The 27,944-nt window shown below is 34.8% G+C and overlaps 1 protein-coding gene across 1 annotated transcript in view; it reads left to right on the top strand.

Moving 5' to 3' along the window:
* CSMD3 (CUB and Sushi multiple domains 3) overlaps window positions 1-27,944 on the top strand; it is a 608,404-nt gene that overhangs the window by 312,711 nt on the left and 267,749 nt on the right. The window contains exons 14-15 of the mRNA XM_069854554.1: window positions 26,308-26,490; window positions 27,593-27,919. Of these exons, the coding sequence (XP_069710655.1) occupies window positions 26,308-26,490; window positions 27,593-27,919 (510 nt within the window). The remainder of the gene's footprint in view (window positions 1-26,307; window positions 26,491-27,592; window positions 27,920-27,944) is intronic.

Here is a 27,944-nt window from a genome sequence, read left to right as displayed (position 1 = left end):
CTGGAATTTTGCCTACATGAAGGTAAAACTGTATCATGAAGGTACAATTGCAATAATTTGCTGATTCTATGGTGAATGCTATAAACATGCTTACTGAGAGGTGATGGACACAGTTAATGAAGGAAGGCCACAGCTGTCTTCTCAGCTAAGCTGAGTCTGGAGAACATGTTTTGAAATATTTATAACTGGGACTTCGCAGAAAAGCATTAGAGATTAGCATGTCTTGGAAATTTTAAATTGTTCAAGAAACCTCAATGTAACAGAAAGGCAATTAAGGTCATTGTTTTCATTTCTGCAAATTACACTTTTTTTCTTTTTAAATGGAACTGAAGAGACATTAGTAGTTCAGGGTTGTTTTATAATTGATTAAAAAAAAGATGGAAAAAACCTTCTAATGAAATCACCGAATAGAATATCAAATTAGCCTGCATTTTAAATGACTTAAGAAAATATAGAGGTGTAAGCACATGCCTGCAAACTAACTACTTTTAATTATTGCTTTTGTTAATCTCTTAAAAATTTTCTCTTGAACTGCTTGGATTTTTACAGGGGCCAATTTGAGAAGAAAATGAACTTTACTTAATATATACAATAACCAATACCTTTATTAAATAATAATTAAAGAGATGCTATGACAACCTTCTCTGGGTATTAATGTACATTACTGAGCAAATGCAGAAACTAACCTGATGACATTAATTAGAGGATATTAAATAAATGAATTCATAACCCAAATAGGATAAACCCTAGAAAGTGAACTTTAGTAGGCATTTAATAATAAATGAAAATTAGAGTATCTATTGGTGATGTTATTTAAAACTGAATTGTATTCTTGGAAATAGTCAGGGATATAAAATAAACTCATTTAAAATTTAAAGTAAGAACTTTGAAAATTTATACTAGGTGAAATTTTTAACACCTGATCTCTAAAAAATTCTTTAAATACAAAAAGTGAGGTTTGAAATTCTTCCACCTTGAGGAGGCATTCCAGAGAGTTGATCTGAAGAAACTTCGATGGTGAGTTCTGTGCCGTCCAGACATAGACAAAGGAGGTGATATGAGAGCAACTCACACTTCAGTGGAACCTGTTGCTCGGTCTAGTTAAAAGCAAAAAGGAACACAGTATAGAAAGAGCTAAGAATTTCTTTTTTGTCCAATTGATATTTTAAGTCTATCATTCAGGTTGTCTAAATAACACAGGGAAACCTTATTAACAAAATGAATAAGATTGTGCATAACCTCCCTAGCATCTACTTCTTCCCCCTGGAGTTATGCTCAAAGTATCTCTTTGTGGCTTACCATTAACATCTGCCTTCCTCAAGCTCAGTGGAGTGGGGAGGAATGTGCTACAATTTGTCAGCATCCTGAGGTCAATGCTTGGGAGAGCATGATGTTAACAGTGGGGTTTCCATCTCCTTTATGTCTTCTTAGGCAATTATCTTGCATATTATAGAACAGTTTGGGTTGGAATGGACCTTAAAGAAAATCTAGTTCCAACCCCCCTGCAATGAGGAAGTATATTCCACTAGATCAGACTTCCCAAGGCCTCATCCAACCTGGCCTTGAACACCTCCAGGGATGGGGCATCCACAGCTTCCCTGGGAAACCTGTGCCAATGTCTCACCACTCTCATCATGAAGAAATTCCTCTGTACGTCTAGTCTAAATCTGCCCCTCTCCGTTTTATACCCATTGCCCCTAGTCCCATTTCTACAAGCCTTCGTAAAAAGTCCCTCCCCAGCTTTCTTGTAGGCCCCCTTCAGGTATTGGAAAGTCACTATAAAGTCTCCCTGCAGACTTCTCTTCAGGCTGAACAGCCCCAACTCTCTCAGCCTGTCTCACTTCAAACAGCATGTTTTGTTTTGGGTTTGGGTTTTGGTTTTTTTTTTTTTCTTGTTACTTGTTACTGTTTTGAATTTGCAGTATAGCCTCCCCCATTCCCATGGACACCAAGGGCTTTTTAAATGATTACACAGTATCTACGTGTGTTAGTCAGAGCCTCAATACATGGGACTGTCACAAAACTTAAGCTCAGACAGAGTGAATAATGGTCACTCCATTACAAAACAATAACTGTTGTGACCCAAACCAGCTAAAAGCAGCTAGTTTGAAATTCCTTTTGAAAGTCCTCATTGTTAATGCTTCCATTTTATGTATCATTTACTGTAAGCCTAGTCTATAAAAACAGTAATTTCTTTCTCGTAATTATAGTGACCTTTGTTACTTCTCTGGCCTTTTCCTTATACATAACTCATAAAGTAAAATGTTGATTTTTTTTGTTATGCCCACAGAGTGAAAAAAGAATGGACTTAACATCGATGTTTTTTCCACATAACTAATTCACACACTCATAAATTACACAACTTTATTGATATATGAATAGCCTATTTATTAGCACCACCTAAGAAATAGCCTGGAGAGAATCCTGGGTTCTGGATCCCATTTCTATGAAAATATTTAAAGTCTTCATTTAGGCCTCTTATGTAGCCCAGCAAATATGATTTCTACCCCACTAACAGTAAATGGTCACAGGCATCGTCTGACTCGCCATGTCAGGCCTCAGTCTATTGCTAGGTTTGTCTTGGCCAGAGCTGCTTTTAGCTGGTTTGGGCCACAACAGTAATTGTTTGGTAATGGAGTGACTGTTACTCACTCTGTCCGAGCTAAAATTTTGTGACAGTCCCATATATTGAGGTTCTGACTAAAACAAGTGGACACTGTGTAATCATTCAAATTGTGTTTGACTATTTGAAAGCCAGTGTGTTATGTAAACAGTTAAACTTTTTTGACAGCAGCATAAATAAATGGTGATGACCTTGATTGTCAGTGGCAAAAGTGGACTGCATAGTTCACACTGCTGAATGCAGTCCCTTTCTTGTTGGTATGTCCCAGTGGCTATTACAAAGTTATTATTTATTACCTACAACCATGCATTGGTTTTGGAGAGTTATTTTGTAGTTGCTTAAAACAGATATAAAACTAATACCTGTAGATTATACACATTGTACTGGTATAAATCGTACGATAAACTTCACTATTCAAAGTATTAAAAAGCTATAGCATAAATGTTATGATTACTTTCTGCATGACATTTGTAGATCGTACTTAAGTTATAAAATACCTGCATATACAATGATAAAAAACATTGACCACTATGGCTCTCTGAAGCCAGTTATTTGTTAAATCTGACTTTGCTGATGTTATTTTTGCTTCAAATTGCTTATTTTTCACCTACACTCCAAGTCCCCATATGCCTAACCATGTAAATGTATAGGAAGAAACAGATAAATTATATAGAAAATAATTCTGGAAATACACATTGTGTTAGTATATATATAAGCAGGGAAAATGTCTTATACTTGAATAGTAGGAAGTTATTGCGTATTCTGTTAACATGGCCATCTCTACTGTTAACTTTTTATATCAACTTAAAGGACACCTGAAATCTGACAGTCCAGCCGCAGGCTTCATAACATGAAAGCACGGTCGCAATGTAATAACTAATAAATAACATTTGGCATAGCAGTATGGTGCATTTATTCCTACTTTAGCACTGCATTTAAAAAGACTAAAAGCTGCACATGGGAGAATTTAAGCCCTAGGCATAGTTTTTATCAAAATAAAAAATGTCCCTAAAATGCAACCACTAAGAAATAAGAGTAACCTGAAAGCTTCAAGGCTCCTTTTCTACAACTTTGTAGATACAAATCACTTCATCTAGTGCAACATATGTACTGTAATATATAGTCTGCCAAGTCAATTAAATCACTAATTGTCTGGTTTTGAGAAAAACAGATGGTGGGTCAGATTTTATTCACTTTCAACAATTTTAGGCCTTACACCTATTTGTGATGTATTACCTAGTGGGGAGTTTAAGAAAGACTGTCAATGTCTTTTTCAAACTGTTTCTGGTTTTTTGTCCCTACTTCCCCACCCCCTGTTTTAGGAGTATTTAAAAATGTGTGGGTTTGGTTTTATTTTGTGATTTTTTTCTACAACTATATTTTTTATGTTTACTTACCTAAAACACTGTTGTAAGTTAGAAATAATCATATAAATATGTGCAGTAGAGACTGAAAGTCTGCCAGTTTTAATCTTTTCAACTAATTTATAAGGGCTATAAAATTAAATGGGCGTATTAATCAGCTGACTGGAAATTTTCTACAGGTTTTTTAGTTCTTTTAAGTGTCTTTTGCAATAATCTAACAATAGCTATATTTAGGGCACCTGGCTGGACATGAGAACCATAATCAAAATCAGTAAATATGTGGCATGTTATAAATATTTTTGTGGTTTGTTTTTTTTCTCTGTGCTCTCTAAGTGGTTCCTAGTTATTATGTTCTGTGCCAATACAGCAGATTCTTCCTGCAGATGATTTCTTGTTCATTTTTCAGATCTTTTTATGATGGGTATGTCTGCCTAAGCAGAACACTCTGTTAGGTAAATTCTGGATCAAATATTTTCATTTAAAATATTGTTCTAATAAGACCAAAAAGATGCAAAGAATTACATGCCATTCCTGTGAAGCTGTATACAGGTAGCCTATATAAATCCAACATAAAACTAGATAATTCTTTTTGTCTTTGTTGTTAGCAAACCAGAGCTAACCTGAGCAAAAAATTATGTTTTGGTAGCTTTCCTCAGTGACTGTAAGCTTCCTATTTTGGGTGAGGCCAATACTAGTGAAGAAATTGAATATCTCACTACATTTTCTTTCTCATTTAGTTTTTTTTCTTCAAAACCAGTAGAAAATAGTCAGACATATAATGAAGCATTTTGTTATTCTTCGCATAAATTAGGTTGTTTATTTATTCTTAAGACCTTTGGAGAGATACAACTTAGTATCACCTAGGAAAATACTTTAGTGTAATTCTGGTTAGATTTATGCCCATGGACAACTTGATCAGAAAGTCAGCATTGCTAGCTCTAGTTTTCAACCTTTGTGCAGCCAAGATAAATGCATTAAAATCTTCTATCGTTGTGCTAAGTAGTTTACATATTTTACATATTATCATCTATGATGTGACTCAGGTAATCAATTTACAAAGAAGTAGTCATTTTCCCACTTTTTTATTAGTCATGATACCTCTGAAAAGCCTTTTTTATTGCAAATATGGTTGATTTATTGTTGTTTGTTAATGCATTTAGTAGTTTATTACTTTATTTTTCTTGAACATTTTAAATAAATGACCATTGCCAGACTTAAATGTTCTTTCTTTCTATAAAAATGTCATAATTCTAGAGTATGTTAGAGTCGAACCCTTGACTGACTTACTGTGGAGAGCTACAGAAGATTAAAAGGATTTTGGTATTGCATTAAGAAATTAATGTGGTCCAGTAATGATAGGTTTTGTTGCCACAGAAGCATCTTTTGACGAGAAGATTGCTTAGTGTATTTCAAGCAGAATTTTGCTTTGTATCCAAGTTTCTTCTGTTCAGTGAAATCCAGGTATACATACAGTTTCAGTATGGAATAAGACCTTAGAGTTTCAGCTGCTTGACTTAAGACAATTATGAATGTGGTTTGTTGGGTTTCTTAGCTTCTTTTCACCTTTTTATGGCAATTTAGCTCTTCAAAGAATTTTTCTGTGAAAGTACCCAGTGCCAGATACTGAATTTTCCAGAAATTGTGAAGAATCGCCTTACATTCTAATTTTGAGTTACTGCAATTTTATTAAAATGATTGGTAGCAAGTTTCACAAAACACAGCCTCTCCAAATCATGTTGTCAGTGTGGAATGGGAAATGGTAGACACAAGGTGAATTATCAGTGAAAGACAGATCACAAAGCACGTTATACAGTGAAGTGCTTCATGTCCACCTATCTTGCAGAACTGAAAAAAAATTACTGAGTGTTTTTAGTGAAATAAATTAAGTGTGGGTAATGTCCCATGAGATCTCATCTGAAATGATCCAAGAATAAATGTCACTCTTTAGACTTCTCATTTTACATGCTTTCAACTGTTATCTCATTTTTATTACTTTCCTACTTTTAAGTACCACTTACACCACTGCTTTCAGTAAAGGGAGTGAGCTGATTATTGATGAAGTGAATATTTTTATTGCTAAGTGGCTCCTAATCTTGTTGGAGATTCTGTTGTCATTTGCATTAGATCTTTAAGGTGAAAGTTTAGCCTTTTCAATACTGCCATCACGAGTTTGCTTTTAACACTTAGATTTATAAATTTAAATAAGTATGCAGGAATATATTTTTGTCAGGACAATTTGTTGAACGTGCTTTTGAGTAAATGGCATATGCTAGAATTTATCTGATTTTTACTTTTTCTGTTACTTTTCAGTTTTCAAATAGGCAAAACAGTGTTCAGCTATGGAACTCGAAGACTCTCAGTTCTGATTCCTCTCTAACTACAGTGGTTGTCCAGTTATTTTGCCAAATCAGTTAAAATACAAGTTTTGTTAGTCATGATAGGAATGGTTGGGCTCGACCTGGTGGGTCTTTGACAACCTAGTGATTCTGTGATTCTGTGTTTATTTCTTTTTGTCTTCACATAGTAAGTGGGATTATGTCTCAGCAAAATTTGTAAGTGACACTGGAAACCAGACTGTATTGGTTGAATATTATGCCTTTCTTATTATCACATCCTCATTTTATATTTCTTTAGTTCATTTTCAGGCTTTCTTTAGATAACAGTGAACATACACATAGTATTTTCTTAGTCTCTGAACCCATAGCAAACACAAATTTCATTCAGCCTCTTGAATCAGTGAATTTAATTTCACGAGACTTGTGTATCCCAGTTTAACTTGTATACCTAGAAACTGTAGGGAGCAGACTCATTACAAAACTCATTACAAGTGAATTTTATAAAGCATAACTTAAAGTGCAATGCTCATATTCAGCACTTGCACTTTTTCTGGTTGGTTTGAATTCTCTATTTTTGGTTTAGTCTGTAGTTGTGCATGTGCTTGCATCCATTACAAACTGTACATTTAAAAGAGTTCTAAGGACTGTAAGGGAACCAAACATCTGAATTTAAATATCTTTCTTTGTGGGCATGATAGGAGCAGTTTTGCTTGGAAGGTAAAGAGGAAGACGTGCTGTTTGTAGGAATTCATTGTTTCATGTGATTTTCCCTACTCTGTTATTAAGGCAGTTCCCTGCTTTGATTTTCTTTGCTGTGACTGTAGTGAATGTAACAGTCTGACCTTGAAATTACAGGAATGATGTAGAGCTAATTATGTCACTACTGTTTGTTGTTTAGTATTTGATTTTTTTTATCACCCCTACTACAGTTCCAATTGATTTATCTGTTATACAGTATCTCCTCTTTGAAAAAATTAGGCAACTATTTTGATTTAGTTTTTGTTTTGAAAAGTATGGTCTATGATTATGTAGTTTCTCTAGCAAGTGAAGATTTGCAGGCTGCGTAATTTCCAAAGTACCTCAAGTGCCCATCTTAAAAATTAATCAGTTAATCTACTTATTTTCCATGGAAACAAGGAGAATTTAAAAATGTGGTTGCCCTTTGGTGGCATTAGGCATGGTAATAGTCTTCGCACCTACATTACTGGCAAAATTTGGATTCTCTGAGTTGAATGATTAACTGGATTTTGTTTATCATTGAAAAGAAACAGTTACTTTATTTTTAACCAGTCCACATTCAAAAGATACTCTATGAAGGGAAAATCTGTTCTGTTACAGTAAACTTTTTAAACAAGATTGAAGAGACTGCATATACCACATTATGCACATCAATAAAAATAACATTCAATTAAAAAATCTCAACAACGCAAGTTAAAATTGCAATAAATTTTCTGGCAGTATCTTTGATATCTACTTTGTCACTGTGAAACATTAAAGAGTAATGTATTAATTGCCAATAGCCTGCCATATAACACAAGTCTAACTATGAAATCTAAGTATATTTTATGTGATAAATGCTTAGTCTTCTCTCAGATCTTTATAATATTTAATACTTAGTTTTGATAAAAATATTGGATAAAGTCTGGACCACAAATCCACAGAAAGACCCTAAAGATTGATTTTATCTGCATATCATTCCTTTGCATCTCGTATTAGGTGACTGTCTAATAACTTATACTAACATAAGCCTACACAAACCCTACTTTAATAAGAATATTTTGAAAGCAAGGCAATTTGTTCATTAAGTAAGTGTTGTAAAGAAAACATCTACTTGTAAATATTAGTGAGATTGTCTGTGTGCTCATACTCTTAAAATGTAGATGGCTAAAATAAAAGTGAGTATGTCTCACTATTTTTAAAAAAATATTTGTTTAGAAATTTTAGCTCAAATTTAATTAATATTTTAAATTCTGAGACCATAATTACAGATTTGAGGTATTTGAAGTGACTTCTTAATTTTAGTGAAGAGCTATCTCATATACTAAGTAATATTTTAAAAGTCAGAGTTGTTTATGTAGGAAGGAATCCATGAATCAGAGACCTGTTTAGTCTCTCAGGACCTGTATCTTATTTTGGAACCTGGCTAGATGGTGTCTGAGAGAAGCATTAGCACAGATCCCAGTGGTCCTTTTCCACTGTGCTGGAATTAGGATTTCTCCAGAAGCTGTTTAATATTAGATCTATGGTTCAGTCCATGCTGCAGTATTTCACTTTCAAAAACTACTAATGAGACACAGTATCACGGAGGTGAAAAGTTTATCAAAATATTATATGGCATTTTTGCCTTTTACTTAAACAGAGTGGATAGAATTCAAGAACTGTGGTCTGGGTTTTTTGGAGGGTAGTGCATTTGCAAAGTCAGTTCAAAAATTAGGAATGTAAGTTACCCCAGAAAGCATAGTTCATCCTTTCTGCACTCATTCATTATTATACATTCTTTAATTATATAGTCACACAGTATTTCCCCTAGGCGCCCTGTCTTATTCATTTCATTGGATAAATGGTGCCTGGAAAATGTAGCAACTGTTTAATATTTTAATCTCATCATTCAAGTGTTGGCCTCTGCCTTATTTACTGCACACTCTTTAAAGCCTGCAATAAATACTCAATGATTCCATCTTGATTTTAGCATATATATAATTGTATTTTCTAAAAAAACAAGATTGTAATGCTTTTTTCTTCACTTCAAGCTTAAAAAAAATAATAGTAATTTTTATCCTAGTGTTATATGGGGAGAAAATAGGGTAAGGATAAATCAGAGCTTATTCATTAATTAGTGGCAAAACTACTGTTGGAACTTTGTACTTCATGATATACAACTTGGGTTTTATTGCTGTAAATCAGACTGCAATTTTAGGTGATTGTTGAGGCATTGCTCATTTACTTTCCTAATATTTCTGATTGTTCCCGCTTTTTACTTATCAGCTACCAAGATATCAAACTAGACTCTCCAGAAGGGAAGTGGTCAGATGTTAAAATTGTGGATTTTCATTCTCTCTGGGCATATGCCTTAATTGTTAGCATCCACCTAATAAGGCTAGTGTATATAACATTTCACAAACTGCTAGTTCTTAGATGCATCTCATAACAGAATCACAGAATCACTAGGTTGCAAAAGACCCACAAGATCATAGAGTCCAACCATTGCTATCAATCACTAAACTTGAGTAACTTCTGAAAGTATGTTATCATTTCAGTCGCGTTGGGTTAGACTAGGTTACAATGTTCAATTAAGAGTGTATTCAAATTGTTTCTCTCCAGGCTTTGTTTTCAACTTCTCAGCTAAAATTAGTGCTTTTTATCCATAATACCTGATTACTTGTTCCCTAACTCAAATAAAATAAAAACAGTGATGAGAAATATCTCTGTACTAAATGTTGCTGGAGCAAGGCTCTGGGCTTGAGTCTAGGGTGAAAAGGAAACTCTCATGATGAAAGGAGACATCTTTTGTTATTAACTGCTTAGTCAGGTGTCATGCACGCTTACTTTTGCTACTTTACTATTTTCTGCAGCATATACCTGTGTTTCAACTCTGTACTCACAAAACATCATAATAAATTTACTAATAGTACGTGCTTCATCATACTTAAGCATGATAACTGGAGTGAATGAGATTGGGAACAATGGCACTGAAATACGTTAATCATAGACAAATATTTCACCTTCAGTTTTCAGATGAAAGCCCTTTGATCAGTGTCAAGGATTACATTGAAGCCCAAGAATATTTTGTCCAAGAATCTTGAAATCATATATCAACTAATCACAAAATCATAATATGTATATCCTACAGAATTGCTCAGAATGTACATAAGATGATGGGCAAAATATTTACCTAGCCTTGGAACTGTTATCATTTATGATTTCTTACATTATTTATAACTGACTACGCAGATAGTCTCTTATCAGCATTACAAATGATGTTTCTTTTGTGTTACTGTACAAGGCAGCCACCTAGTTTGTCCACTGTACAAACCATAATTTCCACTCAGTATTTTTCTTTCTTCTGTGTTTTACTCTCCTCTTTACTCAGCCAACAACCTCTTTCTTCATTTTCATCAATGTGGTTGGTTAAGTGCCCCTCAAGCTACTGCCTCACTCCACTCCTCAGCAGGACATGGAGAAAATAAGATGAGAAACTTATGGCTCAAGATAAAGGTAGTTTAATAAAGAAAATCAAAGGCCACACAAGGAAACAAAGGACACAAAGAAAAATTATTCCCTGCTTCAACCCGCAGGCAACATCCAGCTTCTTCCTGGGAAGTAAAGCCTGAATACACACAGAGATTACTTTGGAAGAGAAACACCTTGATAACAAAAGTCCTCCCTCCTCCTCATTTCTCTAAGCATTTATTGCTGAACACAATGTTGTACAGTATGGAATATCTCTTTAGTCAATTTGAGTCAGACATCCTGGCTATGTCCCCTCCCAACCTAGTGGTCTTTAGGGTTCAGGAAGGGTTAGAGAGGCAGCCTTGGTGCCGTGTAAGCAGTGCTCAACAATAGCCAGAACATTGGTATGTTACCAGCACTGTTCTAGCTATGAATACAAAGCACTGGACTATGAGGACTGATATAGGGAAAGTTGACTCCATCCTAGCCAGAACCAATACACTTGACTACATCAATTGTTGTTTTTATAGAGTATCTCTCTTGTGCTGTTTTCTCCTAAGAATTTTCCTGGAGTAGGAAAAGAAACACCCTGGGAGTAGTTTATTCTGCTGCGCTAGAAAATAGCAATTGTCCCCAAGTTACACTCTTAAACAATTCTCTTTGGAGTATGTGCATCAAAGTGATAGCTAAGAGAGGATTTAATTTCTTCCTAGAAGAGATATGTACAGGCTAAGTTTTCATCACTCTGAAAAGTGCTAACTCATGGAGAAAGCAAATGCTTTTTTGATGCATGTCTTACAGAAGAGGAATAGAAAAACGAAGTGTGCTGCTGCTGGTTATTAATCACTGCAAGTGAAATCATGTAACTCAATTTAATATTATTTTTTTAAAGAAATGAAGAATTAAAAAATGTCCTTCATAGTCTTGTAGCACTTAGTGAACATCACAGAAGCCCATCCTAAAATTTGCTTGCAAGCCTTTGTATTACTTGAAGATAACATTTGACTATTTTAATTTTACATTGTGCTGTGAGTTGCAGTACAAAAATTTTATCCTGACATGCACACCTTAAAATTTTAACTTAGTGTTAGCATTCTTTTACAGCTTTATCAAGATAGATATGCTGGCCTTCAGCATCCTAACTCCATTATGATGGAATTTTAAGGTTGGAAAGATATTTTATTCACCTTTATTAAGAATTTATTACATTTTTAAAATAATCTCTGCTAACATAGAAATATTTCTTGTCTAGCCAATTTTTCTTACTGGTACAAGAAATTCCTAAGTGCAATTTAACAAGAAATCTCTTACAATGTAGAACACTAAAGGAAATTAGTAGTGAATGTGCTTCAAGGCGTTGCTCTGAGTTTGCATTGTCATTTTTCTTTAAAATTTCTTGGGAGGTTTTCAGTGTCTGCATTAACTTGAGAGTAGCTTAATGACATTCTGCAGGAATAAATTTCTTTTTCAGAAAGCTTTCCAGTTCTACGGAAATGATTTTTGAATCATTCCTAGCTATCTAACAATGAGCTCTTTTGAAAAAACAAAAGTGCTTGGAGGAGTGGAACTATGCAGTAGCAAATAAGACAGTGACTGAAATATTACTACCAACCATGTATGGCAAGGCAATAATCAAATGTTGCATAATTAAATTCTCCTACAATGCTGGTTAAAAGCTTTCCTTAAATACAGGTAGGATAAAGGAGATATTGTAAAGGCAATGCAGTCACTAGGTCTTGCATGAGGCTGGAAAGTAAACAGCATTTTTTATCAGCTTCATGTTGAACATTCAGCTCTGCGAATGAAGGCAATTGCTGTACAATTGCTATTTTGTTCTAAGAGTTTGTTGATTTTTTTTTTTTGTGGCCCAGGTGTATTATATTTTCTAGCATATCTCTTGGATTAATACATCTAAAATTACCTCTAGCTACTTTGTTAGGAAAGCTCATGCTGTGGTCTCAGCCTTCTAGTAGAATAGGCATAAGTTGTTAGGCCATTTTGTCAGGAGGTCAGGCCATTTGTCTTGAATTAGAATCAGTAAGCAAGCAGGTTTATTTGGTCTCCCAAGTCAACTTGTAATCTTTATCACTACTTCTGCATTATCTGAGCTTTTTAGAAAGATAACAGATTTTTCAAATAATATTCAGCTTTATTTATCAACAGCTTATCAACAGCTATTATCAACAGCTCCTGTATATGTTTCGAGTGAGTCTGATACAGTGCTCTTGTTTTCTGTGATCTTATTTTCTATTATGTTTCCATTTTAGTAGATAATATAATTACTTATAAGTTGTGTAAGTTGCCAGTAAGGTTCAGTACAGGGAGGGGGTGAGGCAGAACATGAGAGTAGGAAAATGACAGGAATAACTGATGTGCTTCTGTACTTGGTTAGATGGTTATGTTCAGAAGCCTGCATTTAATCTAGAACATATAATTTAAAGACACATTCGGTCATCAGTTGCAAATCTTTGTAGCTAATCTTTATAGCTAATCTTTTTGTTTTAGTCATGGTTTTTTATGCTTTAAATACTTGGTGTTAAATTTAATGTACATACAGTTTGGGATTTGATAACTTTGTTTAATATTTTTTAGGTATTACGTTTCTAAAGGCTTTCTCATGTTTAGCTATGCACTAAAAGCAGATCACAGCCATTTTACACACTGAAATTCACTTCAATACATGTATTGGAAAACTTACTCTCATCATCACATTGGTAGCTTTCCAATATTTAAATATTCTTTTGAACTGCTTAGACGTACAGTCATAGTATTTTACGTAGTGGAGTAATATCCTCCTTATTTTATCTTAATCTTCTATCATCTATATGCAAATATTTTTCCTCTGTAGTTTATATATTTTAACCATAATAGAGAATAAAACAGTAAAGCATATTATTGGTAAAGCTTATGCATTATTTGAAGCTGAATAATCATTTCCTAAGAAAGATAAGGCCTAGTTTAATTATTCTTCATTTTACCATTTAGAAACTGAGCTTTTACTGTTTGGTCTGAAATTATCTGTGCTTGAGGGCTGTCTCACTTGAAGCACTTACAGGCATATTCAAGCCAAACACTTCAGCAGCTTTGAATAACATTGCTTCAGGAAAATACTTTATTTCATAGCCACTAAAAATAATCTGTCAACCCTTTTGATAAGTTCTAGCATTCTTGCACATTGGATCAGTGAACTGAAATTTGGCAAGGGAATGAATATCTAACCAGATTCAGATTGTAAAAATCCAATTTGCATATGTTTACTCACTTGTTTAAGAGGATTTACGTTATAGAAACTACAATCCTCAAGAGCTTTATCCTTATCCGAGACATAGTCTAATCGGAGCTTCCAGCAATACTTCTCTCTCTTCTTTGCTTTTTTGGAGGGTGAGGTGAAGGATGAGATCACACCATTTCAAATTTGAAAAAAATCTGCATTCAACAACCACCTTTAGATGAAACTTAAATGCAAGTATTTGATAGATAACCTGGGCTGGCTGCCACATGCCCATCAAGATGCTCTCGCTCCCACCCCTTGGTAGGAACAGGAAAGAAAATAAAATGAACAAAACTTGTGGGTTGAGATAAGGATGGGGAGATCACTCAGGGAAAGCAGAGCCAACTAAGGAAACATTAATTTGATTTATTTCCAATTAAAAATAAAAGAGGATGGTGAGAAAAGAAAACTGTAAACACCCTTCTACCCCTCTTTTCCAGGCTCAACTTCATTCCTTTATTCCAAACTCTTCTACCTTATCCTCCCTATAAGTGTAGGTGGATGGGGAATGGGGATTGTGGTCAGTTCATAACACGTTGTCTCTGCCGCTCTTCCCTCCTAATGCTCTTCCTATACTCCAGCACGGGGTCTCTTCCACATGATAAAATCCTTCATTAACTTCTCCAGCATGAATGCTTTCCATGGGGTGCAGGCCTTCAGGAATGAACTACTCCAGCATTGATCTCCCATGGGCCACAGATCCTGCCAGAATACCTGCTCCATTATGGGTTTCTCTTCATGTCCTGCCAGGAGCCTGCTCCTGCATGGGCTCTCCACATGCTACAGCTTCTTTCAAGGTGTGCCCACTTGTTATATATAGTTCTCCATGGGCTGCAGAGGGACAACCTGCTACCCCATGATCTTCTCCATGGACTGCAGGCGAATCTCTGCTTTGGCACCTAGAACACCTCTTCTGCTTCCTTTTTCACTGACTTTGGTGTCTGCATAGTTGTTCCTCTTGCATTTTTACCCCTCCTTTTACCTTTCTTAAATATGTTGTCACAGAGGCACCACCATCTTGCTGATGGTCTCAGCTTTGGCCAGCAACAGGTCCTTCTTGGATGTGTCTCTATATGACATGAGGCAGCCTCTTCCCACTAAGGCCACCTCGGTGGATCCCCAGCTACCAAAACCTTGCCATGTAAACCCAATGAAAACTCACTATGTGATTCCTGTAGGAGAAAATTGTACTCTGTTGTGTTAGAATGAATCAGAAAATTGTCTTTTTTTGTGCTTTTTTTGGGGGGGGTTGGTATTTGTTCTGAGTTTTTGTGGTTAGATTTTTTTGGTGGTTTTGTTTTTCTTTTCAAACTGCTATAGTCTCCTTTTGGAAAGATATATTTGCCTTGTGGCAGATGGGATTAACTGACCAAAATAGAAAGGAGCAGAATGAAGGATCATGGGACCAGAACTCTGGGTGGGCAAGAAAGCAAGCCACACTGACTGTCTAAAGCCATCTAAAGCCAAAGTTATATGTAGAAGTAGAGGGGCCTCTCTGGAATGGCAGTGGAATGAAAGAGTTTTACCACTCAGATAAGTGAGATACATGAGTTAAACCCTGTATAAAGAACATGTGGTTAATAAATAATTTTGGCATGGATAGTAACACACATTATTTATTATGTCATTTCTCATAGCACACTGTAATAGTGGCTAGGATGAGTAAGATAAGTAACAGACAGGAGGATTTTGCAAGTATTTAACCCCAATAGACAGATATCTTGCAGTAGTGTGCTAACAGAAAATAAATATAGGCAGTTAAAATGAAAATTGATATTGAGGAGCAAATATCACTATAAATGGGAATTTTCAGTCTCTTGTAGCATTATTCATATTGTCTAATTCTAGTGAATAGGTTGAATGTGTTTCATCATTTCCCATAACTACTGGGTTTTTTCAGTGCTAAATAGGTATTTATTTTTACCATTCATATTAATACTCCTGTGTGAGTAGATCAACACATGGGTCCTGGAGGTTACATCTGTTTTTTTTTCAATAGGAAACGGTAACAGTTTGTCTACAGACTTTATTTTTCTTTTCATTCTGTGACCTTTAGTTTGGCTGGGTGCTTCATCCCAAATGTGACACATTCATGACAGATTTGTTACCAGCCTCTTTTTCCTCTTCTGATTGGCACTGAAATTACTAGATCCAAAGGAAATTCTTGTGTGATGTTCAAATGTTCCTAAGACAAAAACAAGCTGGAACTAATAGACTTACGTCTAGATGTTTGTCTCAGTAATACTGGAAAGATTTAATGATCATAAGATCACTACCAAATTTAAACTGTGGTGGGATTGTGTAATCACGTGTATATTCAGAATATGGGAGGCATGGATTTATTGCCATTGAAGAAGAGTTGCAGAGCTGGTGCAGGTTGAAAACATCTGCTTTGATATTGTCAGTAAGAGTAACATCAGCACATTTCAAAGGTTCTTCAGATGATATACTAGTTGCAATTAAATTCACAGTTGTCGCCAGATAAGCTATATCAAGAGATAAATTGTAGATGATAATTTCAATAGTCTTGATGCTGGAGCTCTTCAGAACAGAAAGATCATCAGTGTATGTACAAGTCTGTTTTACTACTATAGTGCTAGGAAAAAATCCCCTGAAATTAATTTAATTAAATTGATTTTAATTTAGGTGATCTTTAAAAGCATTCTGGTGGGTGTAGAGGAATCTACTAAATGTAATGAAACATTCTATTTTCCTGAAAGATTTCTACACATGTAGGAAATGACTTAAAGTCAGCAATGAAACAAATTAAATTCCTGCTACTACTTGTATTAGTAAAATAGTATATTGCATGTTTTTATCATAACTTAAAATATTTTGTAAACATTAAAAGACAGCTTAAATCTCTTTATGGTGATTAAAAATGTGCTTATATTGCAAATATTTTATTGATTAAGAACATTTGCTCAGCTTTCAATCACATTATCTCCTTTTGACAGGCCAGTGGTCTAAGGGATATTCGATGCATTTTCATTGGAACTGTTCATGTAAAGCATTGCAAACTTAAATAGAATTCATTAGAATTATTTTTTCCATTTATTCTTTCTTGCCAGTGCACAGTTTGTATAGTTCTGTAAGCAAAGCTTAACAGTGTAATTTTCCCCTATTACAAGTTACATGGGGAGAGAGCTACTGAAATTGACAGCTGTTTTCCTTCTTCAACAAAACTACATTATTTTTCGTACTGTAATTACGTCATATAGCAAACCAGAATGTGGAATTGCATTTCTGCCTTTAAAATAAAAATGCTCATATTTGCATGAAACTTTCTTCAGATTGTCCAGTGATCCACCTTTTGTCCAGCTAACATCAGATTCATTCAGGAAAAGCTCTTAGGAATTAGTTAACTATGCTTGAATGCAATCTCCCCAGGCTGAAGTAGCTCTGTTAATAAAAGCAAGTGTAACATACCTCCTTTCTCCTCAATCTCTAGATTCTTGGTAGGGTGGAGTTAGCTGAAAAAGAAAAGTGTGGTTGATTCAGAGATACGATGGCTGGGGAGCAAAAAGGATTGAATAGAGAAAAGAGAATATGAGGATGTGTTTATACATTGCAGTTTCAGAAGAACACAGTGGGAGGATAAAACATGCCTCCCCTTGATATGCATCTTCTCTTCATATCAATATTATACTAAAACAGAATAAGTATAACTGCGATAAAGCCGAAGGAGGAAGGCTGAATGTATAGGATTTTGGGGAATAATCTTGTGCAGGAAGCACAAGATTCTTGAGTGCAACATGGAAGACAAACATTGCTAATAATTCTCACAACTTTAAATTAAATTTTATCAAATGATAGAATATCTTTTTCTTTTTTTTTTTTAAGCAAATCTGGAACTAACAAGATACTGGCATTTATTTCCACAATAATTTAGGAAACGCAAGAAGCAGAAGAAATTTGGAAGAAGAAATACGGGACTACCCACTTCTCTAACTTCTTTGATATAAACCAGTACTCTAGTATTGGTGCATGGCTGCTGGCTTCTACCTACTTTGCTCTCCTTTAGTTACCATAATGCCCCCAGGGCAGAATGATCATTGGATTAAAAAACATGCACCTATTATACTTAAGTATAGATTTTTCATGTGTCTATTGTTTAATTTATATTTTTAGGAATGTTAAAAATAACAAACCCCAGCAACAACCATTAAGACATCCAAAAGCTAAGTGTAATTGACTGAACGCATACCAATAAAGGAGTGGTTAATGTTTCATTTATTCAGTGCAATTGTTTGAAATGAATCAAAATACTATCAGCACTAAATCCAGAACCCGGAAAATTCAGATTTAATGTTAAATTAATCCAAAGTCACAGTGAAGAATGAATTGAGTTTAAGTTTGACAGAAAATACAGTACTGAGTAAAAAGGTGAGGTATGGAAATTACCTTTTAGATGATCCAGGGAATCTCTTTTATGCCTGTAGTGTAGTATGAAAAAGAAACATAATACAGCCTTTTCTGTATGCTTTGCATTATCGTTACTATTCATTTTAATACTTATAATTGTACCTATTATAATGGTCACACAGTTATTTCTTTCCTCTTTTACTTTAATAGCTACTTTGCATAATGTATTAATGGTACATAACAAATACAAGAAGCGAAATTCAAAACTTATTGCTTCAATGATGGCTTTGTCATTGACTTAATCTTGGGTTTGTTCTGAGCATTAAACTATATTTTCTTATTTAGTTCAGGCATGACATCAGGCATTACTTTTATTTTGTGTGGTACTTAAATTTACTTCAGTCCTAGAGCATGTACTCGAAGATAAAAACATTCTTACATATTCCTGTAAATTAGTACTTAAATAGTTGAAACGATAAGTTCTTTCTGTGAGTTCTAAATACTGCTAAGCATGCTGATAAACCTTAATATACAGACTATAATTTCTTCTCTCTTTCTCTTAAAATTTATTTCTGTTTATGATTTTGGATGAAATTAGACTTAATGCCCCAGCTGTTTAACAAGTGGACTTTTGAGGATTCTAAATAGTTTTTAAACAAAATTAATAATGGGAGAAACCAGCAAGGTATTACCTGGTATAATGTTGCAAAATATACAGTTAAAACTTTGAAAATATATTGTGCTACCAGAATTTTTCAATTGTCCTAAAGACTGGTGTCTTTAAATTTTAGAGGGATGCAGAAAAAGTATCAATCTGAATTGATTTCTGAAGGTAATTCCATAAAGAGCAGGCAAATACTACTGAAGTTAAGAATATTTGAGGCCAGTGTTGTGTTATTTTGATTTCTATGTGCAATTATCTTCTCCATTTCCTCCAAAATACATGTACTTGAACCCCATCTTTTGTGAATGTTTATATGAATGAGGAGTCCCATGGTGCTATTAAACTGTTTGTGTGGATATATTTTACATGGTAGTTCATTTTCTAAGCTTAAATTAAGAGAGTAACTTATTTTATTGGAGGTGCAGTTATGTAAAACCCCACAGGGCTCATTCATTAGCTGGATAAGCTTCTTGCTAGCTGACTAGTAAATAACTCGCCTTTAAAAGATAGAACATAGCACTGAATAGGAAAAGAAAAAAAATAAGTACATGCATAAAATTTAGAAGTACATGCAATATACATTAGAACATTATTATGAAGTATTTCAAGCTTAAGAAAAAAAAAGATAAATTATACAATAAAAATCATGCAGATCTAACTACAGTCCCTCTGACAAATCTGTTGTCATGGAGAATGGTTGTAACTATTTCTTTCTAATACTAGAAATATTGGGCACTTGTGATATACATAAAATATTACTTTCACTGGTGGCTGTCAATGTTTTCTCACTGCATTCTCAGAGGAACTTCATTTGATTTTCCCATAAATGACTTTATTGCCATTACCCTCCATCAATGCTTTTTTTTCCTTTGTGCAGTGCTCACACTTTGGCTTGTCACTTTACATGATCAGGAAATGAGAAGTACTCTAACAATGGAGCAAGAGTGAGGAAAGTTACCATCTCTCATGTAGCAGGGAAAGAACAGCTGTTTCTCTTATGATTTTTCAACACGCCATCTAGATTTTCACTGACTGACTCTATACCCTTAGATGGGTGTTCTGCATAACACATTATACACTGAACATCTTGTGAATTCATGCTGAGACAAGATCTGACTGTATGCATAAATCATCCTCCTCTCCTTTCCTGCCTTTGCATACCTGTTTCTTCTGTTAGGGAACCCAGGAGCACAAAGAATGTGCTGTGACACACTCTGATGGGTCTCACCTTGGGCAGTCAGGCATAGCTGGAGGCCCTGTGGAGTGCATCTTCTCATGGTTTTGATACAGACACCGTTCCAGCCCATTTGTGTGTGAAATCAATGCAAGATTCTTTCCTTATCCTCACACTTGCTGTTTGCTAGAAAAATAGCCAGACCATATGTAAGAGCACATCATTCTTGCATTTTAGGAAAATAGGTACACAAACAAAACAAAACCAAACAAACCCTAACACAAATATAAAACCTACTGTGATCAGAATTTAGGCTAAATAAATCACATCAGTTGTTCAGGGTAAGAGTAGTGGTTAAGGCAGAAATTCTTTTGTATATTGGGAATTCCCAGGACATGGAATGTGTAGATAAAAATCTGATAGTTTGAGTGAAGCAAGGGTATTCATAACCTTTAAAATGTAACTGAAAACCACGTGACACTGGACTCGTTATTCTTTTGGAAATGAACCTCCATCCTTTGTTTATAAAAATACTCATGCTTTAACAGTAACAGTTAATAGGCAAAACCTGTTTCCTTTATTTGAAAATACATATAAACATAATACTTAAGAGAAGGTATTGTCTGCTATGGCAATTTTTTTTTTTACTGATCATAGCAATATCTAAACCCTATTACATGTAAATGTAACCAGACCTCCAATCATTTTCTATGTAAGCTGTTAAGCATGGTCTAAGATCTTGCTGAAATTATTCCATGACTGTTTACTAATTGCTTGTATTATTCATCATCCTAAGTGACACTAAGAAATTTATGGTCTTGATTCATAAGTTATTCATTTTTATTATACTGCTTGTTGCTTTTTGAGTGCCTTTTCTCCTTATTATGTAAGTTTTAATGTTCAAGATAAAGTAGATGTTTAGACTATTGCTAGTTCTTTATGACTGGTAAGCAAAAGTTGTACAAAGATATGATGGTATTTTTTTCTTGCTCTTTGAATAACCAAGTCCTGTAGTGGGAAAACTGACATGGGAACTTCACAATCAAATCAGATATATAATATCTATTCAATGATGTATATATTAATGGTATACACCCTAGTGTTTAGAAGTGGGATTACATGGATTTTTCCTCTGTGTGTCAATATATCATGCTGAAAGTTTGTAGCATTTGACATAGCAAATGGAAATATCAAAGAGCTAGCTTAATTCCTTTTGAATTGCATAATAAACTTTATTTTTCACATATGAGTATTTAGTTAATCTGGTACACTTTGTTGCAAAAAATGCATGTAATAAATTCAAGTGTGAACTCTAGTTGTCTGCCATATTTTCATGGATACTGTGAGTAAAAATACGGTGATCTCTTTTTTTTTTTTAAACATTTTCCCTTATGAGACTCAAATTTTTATATTTTATTTTCCTTTGAGTTACGGGAGTGAAAGAAAGATAGACGAGTTACCTCTTCAAGCCCCAACTCTAGTATGACTCCGTCAAAATGCATTTGTGTAGTGGCCGTTTATTTTCCCTGAGGCCTATTTTGTTACTTCCAGAATGTGCCTGTCCTTCACAAAGACAGAGTAGAAAACAGAAAGAAACTTTCCTGTCTTGCTATCTCTGTGCTGTTAGCTACTGGATCTATGGGCTCTCCCCTCAGTCCATCATTGACTGGAAAACTATGGAGCCCTTCAGTTAGATACACAAAACCAAGATGGTACCTTTTATTTCTCTTCACCATTTGATGACTGAAGTTTCCAATTTAATATTCTTTTTTTAAAGTTTTAGTTATTGCATTACTAATTGAGCTGTTTGAAAACTTACTGTCTCTTCTGCTAAACAACTATCAAATAATTTCTATTTATCATAGAGGAGTGATTTACAATGAGGGACTAGTGCAAGTTTATAAAGAAATTAAACGTTGTCAAGCTCTAAATGTAACTTCTTAAGCATTGAAACAAATATACAATGTGGGGAAGCTGAAACAAAAGTAGCAGGGCTAGCATTAAAAAAATGTGAATGTAAATATGATATGCCCCACTTAGTGATTTCAAACACAAAATAGTGATCTTTTCGAAAGTCACGTTATTTAAAATGTGATTATCTGACAAAAGCCCAGTGAGCAGTATTTTTTTCTCTCATCTGTTTCAAAGGAAGTTTGTTGGCATTCTCTAAACAAATCTAACAGATATTTGCACTTAAATCCAAAACAAATAACTATGAGTTCTGCTCCTAAGAAGAACTAAATAATGACAAAAATATTCTGTTTCAAATTCAGAAATGAACTGATGCTAAACTGAAATTTACAGACAATATAAAAGTCATGTAAGCAAGCCATGCAGGAGAGATTAAAGTAATAAAGGAAGGAGATGATATAAATGTAAATGGATGTGAATGGGATTTAGGGATGGTTTATTTCATTCAATGAATAATGTTTTGTTTATTTCACTCAATGTCACTCAAATAACATCTTGTTCAATTTAATTCCATTTATGAAAGTAAATAAAATATAATGGATACATGGATGTATATAATACATAATAACAATAATAATAATATATGGATGTAATCTTTCAAATTATATTAAGCAGGAAAATAGTGTTGGTTTTTTTTCCAGCTTACTTCTGTAAACAATTATACACTGCCTATCAAATTTTTGAGTGCAGAATAAGTTACTTTAGGTCTTTTTGATACAGATGTCTGATAGAAGATAAAGTCATCAAGCTTACTAGTAGCCCCAAAAGATAATAAATATAAGTAGGTATGACTACATGTACTGTCCAGCATATATTCTATGAGGAAACTATTAAGCCATTTGATGCAGTCGCTTGTAGGAGAACCAGTTTTATTGAATACATTTGTTTTCCCAAATGAAGTGTGAAGTGCCTTTAGCACATAGAATACAATTAACTTACTAGGACGGGAAAATTTTGTGTTTTTGCAGTAGTTACAAAACTGAGTGGTTCTGTAGGTTTGTCTTTAGTAGTCTCATCAACTTTAAAGATAGGAGGAATGTTTTTGTGTCTTCTTTGGGGTATCTTACATTGTTTCTTCAGGACACCTTTAATTTTTATTGGACATCTGTGCTCTGGGCAGAGCTCGAACTTGATTTTTATCTTTGTTTAAATTATAAATTATATTCTTCTTTTCGTAGAACTGTTTGAACATATATGAATAAAGGAGTAAGAAATGCTGATGTTTGTTGTGCTTTTTGCTAGATAGTCTTATTTTATTAGATTTTATTTTTCTTTAATCAGACAAAGTAATAAAGATTTTCAAATCTTATAAAGTTTATTTTAAAAGAATTTTCAGCTCTTTTTAATTTCCTTGCTGAAACGGAATGTTCTTAACTTGCTTTTTTCTCACATTTTGATTTCATTCAGAGCATCAATAGCTGAAACCTTTGAGAAATGACGTGTATTCTTCTGACAATATGCCATTAGAAAAAATTTTTTACTTAAAATCAGAACACTTGGTGTTCATTTGTTTTATTTACTCAAAGACAAACTATCAAATGTTCAAATTGAAAAAAAAGTGATAGCAAGACCTTTAAAGAGAAAACTTCAAACTGTGGCTTGGGAATATTTGCTGCTATTGTTATTACATGTGAAAAATTAACTTTATTTAAGATTTCTTTCCTTTTTATAGTTAGGATCTCTCATGAAAAAAATTGTGATATTTGGGATGCACAAAGAAAAAATACTTTGACTGAACTTCCATCATCTAAGTACTATATTTCCTGTAATTGTAGATACAACTTTTAGATCGTAGATTCCTAAATTTCATATCTTAAGCATAACATTTTCACAGAATCACAGAATCACAGAATCACAGAATAACCAGGTTGGAAGAGACCCACCGGATCACCGAGTCCAACCGTTCCTACCAAACACTAAACCATATCCCTCAGCACCTCGTCCACCCGTGCCTTAAACACCTCCAGGGAAGGTGACTCAACCACCTCCCTGGGCAGCCTGTTCCAATGCCCAATGACCCTTTCTGTAAAGAATTTTTTCCTAACGTCTAGCCTAAACCTCCCCTGGCGGAGCTTGAGGCCATTCCCTCTTGTCCTGTCCCCTGTCACTTGGGAGAAGAGGCCAGCACCCTCCTCTCTACAACGTCCTTTCAGGTAGTTGTAGAGAGCAATGAGGTCACCCCTCAGCCTCCTCTTCTCCAGGCTAAACAACCCCAGCTCTCTCAGCCGCTCCTCATAAGGCCTGTTCTCCAGCCCTTTCACCAGCTTTGTTGCTCTTCTCTGGACTCTCTCCAGAGCCTCAACATCCTTCTTGTGGTGAGGGGCCCAGAACTGAACACAGTATTCGAGGAGCGGTCTCACCAGTGCCGAAAGTTTTCTTTACAAGTTTCCAAGATATAATAAACTGTATCCATGGATGCAGACAGAGTGGGTGAATCTTGCTGCAAGGCCACTTTCTACCATCTGTGGGAGTTTGTCCACTGAAAAAAAAGTTGCATGATCTTCAGCAGAAGTCAAAAGCTTGACCTGTGCAACTGCAAGCTGAACTTTATCTCAGCTTCCGGGGAAATCACAGATCAAGTCCTCCAGGAAGTTATTTCTTGGAATGTGAAGAAAGTGATTTGGGACAGTTAGCATGAATTTATCAAGGGAAAATCACACCTGACCAAGCCGATATTGCCTTTTTGTAGTAAATCAGTAGGTTATTAGACAAGGGCAAGATATTACCTACCTCACATTATAAAGGCTTCTCACTCTGTCCACTAGTCCAGAGTTGGATATATGAATATAATGTTATGACTTGGATGTAAGAATACTGTAGGAGAAAACAGTTATGAAACTGGGTGAAAAAAAATCAATTAAAAACAAACAAACAAACTAACAAACCCCCATAAAAACAAGGTTGGATGATAGCATAGAGAGTAGTGATTAGTGGATCGTATTGTACTGGAGGCCACTAGCAAGAGAAGTACCACAGAAGTTTACCCCAGAATATATTCTATTTGTGATTGACTGTGAAGGGGCTATGAAGTGTACTCTCTTCAGATTTGCAGATGACATCAGATTAGGAGAAACAGTCAAATATGCTCAAGAACAGTGCTGTTATACAAAGGGACCTATAGAGGCCAGAGGAATGGGCCTACAGGGGCTCTACAAAATTCAACCAGAACAAGTGCTATATCCTGCACCTGGGAATGTTTAATTCCTGCACGCAGTGAAGACTTGGGAATAGCTCTCCAAAATAGGGCTTTGGTGCCCTAGTGGATCCCAAGCTGAGTGTAAACCAATAGCATGCCTTGGCAGGAGAGAAGGTCAAAAGCATCCTGAGCTGGATTAACAGGAGCACAGACTGATCTTCAGTGGAGGGTAAACATGGCTACAGGCTGGGCAAAGACTGGGTTGAGAACAGCCCTGCAAAAAAGGACTTGAGGGTACTGGAGGATGAAAAACTTAATTTGAGCTGGCAATGTATCATGGCCTGCATCAAATTATAACGACCAGCAGGTCAGGAAATGCCCTGTCCCTGAAGGTGTTCAAGACAAGTTTGGATGAGGCTTTCAGCGACCTGATCCAGTGGAAGGTGTCCCTGCCTGTGTTCCTTTCAACCCAAACCTTTCTATGATTTGAGCTTGAATTGCCCTATGAACTTGTGAAATGCATATGGGCTAGAAATGCTTTTCAGAAGATCCCTCCATGTTTATAACTACCAGTGAAAACTGAGGACGGTATGTAATTTGAGAGAATATTATAGCTGTAACAATTGTAGAAATGAAAGAGAATAATTCAGATACCTTCCATTATTCTACTGAGGTAAAATGCTATGTGAGAATAGAGGATTTATTTTTGCATGTGTGTACATAATGTGTGTGTATATATGTGTATGTATTTACATATAGCCTCCTCTTGACTTCAGGAAATTATTTTGTGTCACTGCTCTCCTTTTCTGCCATGACATTAGTTCATCAATTTATGCTGTATTGGAAAATTGATGGTGTTTACACAGTGGGATGCTGGTCTCAGTTGCTAGTTTTATGTACTGACATACTACAAATGATATTTTGATTAACTTTATTTTTTCCTAAAATTTTACAAAATAAAATAAAATAGGAATAATTTTCGTTATATCCTTTTAAGTCCAAGTACACTGTTAACACAAAGGGGTCGGATTTTTCTAAGATTCTTACACAAAATTTCCTCCTTAATAAGCTGAAATATAGAATCAGACTCAGTGGTGTGTTTCAGCAACTGTGGTTACGTAGATGATTTTCATTTGATTACAATAATGTATAGTTATTTTCTAGATATGAGCATATACCCACAGGAACTTTGTGTTATTCTTCTGGAAATAAATTCCTTATTTATTTCAACAGAAATTGAAAAGGAAAGCTGTGGGGATCCTGGAACACCAATGTATGGTATCAGAGAAGGGGATGGATTTTCTAACCGTGATGTTTTAAGGTTTGAGTGTCAGTTTGGATTTGAATTAATTGGAGAGAAATCTATCATTTGCCAAGAAAACAACCAGTGGTCTGCAAACATACCAATCTGTATTTGTATGTACCAAATATTTTTTATTATTATTTTAAAGCATAACATTATAGTATTTTTTTTTCCTTGTATGTAATCATCCATGTAATTGGTTGCAGAGTTAGCACAATGGAATTAATTGCACTGACAGGATGACTTCTGTTCTGGTGGGTTTGCCTAATGATTATGCCCAAAACAGGTTCTAAAACTGCTAAAATATTATTTCTTTTACTAGCAACCATTAAAGTAGTTGTCTTTATGTGATTTGATATAACGTTTTATTATTTGGGGTTTGGTAGGATTATGTAGATTTTATTGTATATTATACACTTTTCATAGCTACTCTTAGATGTTAATATATTTGCTGAGATTACAAGTTGCTGAATTATAATCAAGGTTTTAAATTATTTATGTTTTTCCCCATTTATTATATGTGAATATCTTTTAGTGCTTAAGTGATTGTAGAGATTTACAGCTCTCTTCCTGTTACATTATACAGCATAAGTAAAACCAGTGTTGTGTTATGTACTAGTGGGAACACCTTCCTTAACATTTCCAGTGAAAGAATACAGATCAAATATATTCAGAATGCAATTAGTTATGTTTATTCCTGCAACTCAATTTAGTATGAGTTAATTTAAATGGTTGAATATGAAATATTGTAAGAACAAAACAACTCTGTTATCTCTTTGAGGCTAGTTAATTTCTTGTGCACCTCTGTGAACAACAGATGATAAGGGCACTATTGACTTTCTGCCTCTGCAATGTGCACAGTGAGAGGTCTGCTCATCTAAACACCTCTTTAAGGGAGAAAATAAGTGCTGCCAAGTGATTAAGCATTGTGGAGCAGGGGTAAATTCTAAGGACTGCTGTGGGCTTCTGATGCAACAAGGATCTTCTTTATCACCTGGGGGCTCTGCTTGGGAGGTAGTTTTATTAAGGGGAAGGGAATAAGAAGATAAAAAATGAACCTTCTGTCTCCCTTCACAGATCATAACAAACACTGAATTATTCAGTTGAGCTAATCAGCAAGTTTAAGGAGCCCTTGCAAAAACTTACTAATAAATCAAATCCTTATTGAAATGTTTTATTCTATTATCTAATTTCTTTCTCTCTTTTTTTTGGCAGTTCCTTGTCTTTCCAATTTTACTGCACCAATGGGAACAGTTCTTTCACCTGATTATCCAGAAGGATATGGGAATAATTTAAATTGTATTTGGACAATAATTTCAGACCCTGGGAGTCGAATCCATCTCTCTTTTAATGACTTTGACTTGGAATCTCAGTTTGACTTCCTGGCAGTTAAAGATGGTGACTCTCCAGATTCCCCCATAATAGGAACATTTACTGGTGCTGAAGTTCCTTCCCATCTTACCAGTAATGGTCATATTTTGCGCCTGGAATTTCAAGCTGACCATTCAATGTCAGGACGTGGATTTAATATCACTTATAACAGTGAGTAATAGTATTTTTTTCATAT

Source organism: Phaenicophaeus curvirostris, chromosome 3, assembly GCF_032191515.1.
Source record: "Phaenicophaeus curvirostris isolate KB17595 chromosome 3, BPBGC_Pcur_1.0, whole genome shotgun sequence".
Classification (NCBI taxonomy): domain Eukaryota; kingdom Metazoa; phylum Chordata; class Aves; order Cuculiformes; family Cuculidae; genus Phaenicophaeus; species Phaenicophaeus curvirostris.
Note: the sequence above shows the minus strand (reverse complement) of the source record. Positions and strands in the feature narration are given on the sequence as shown.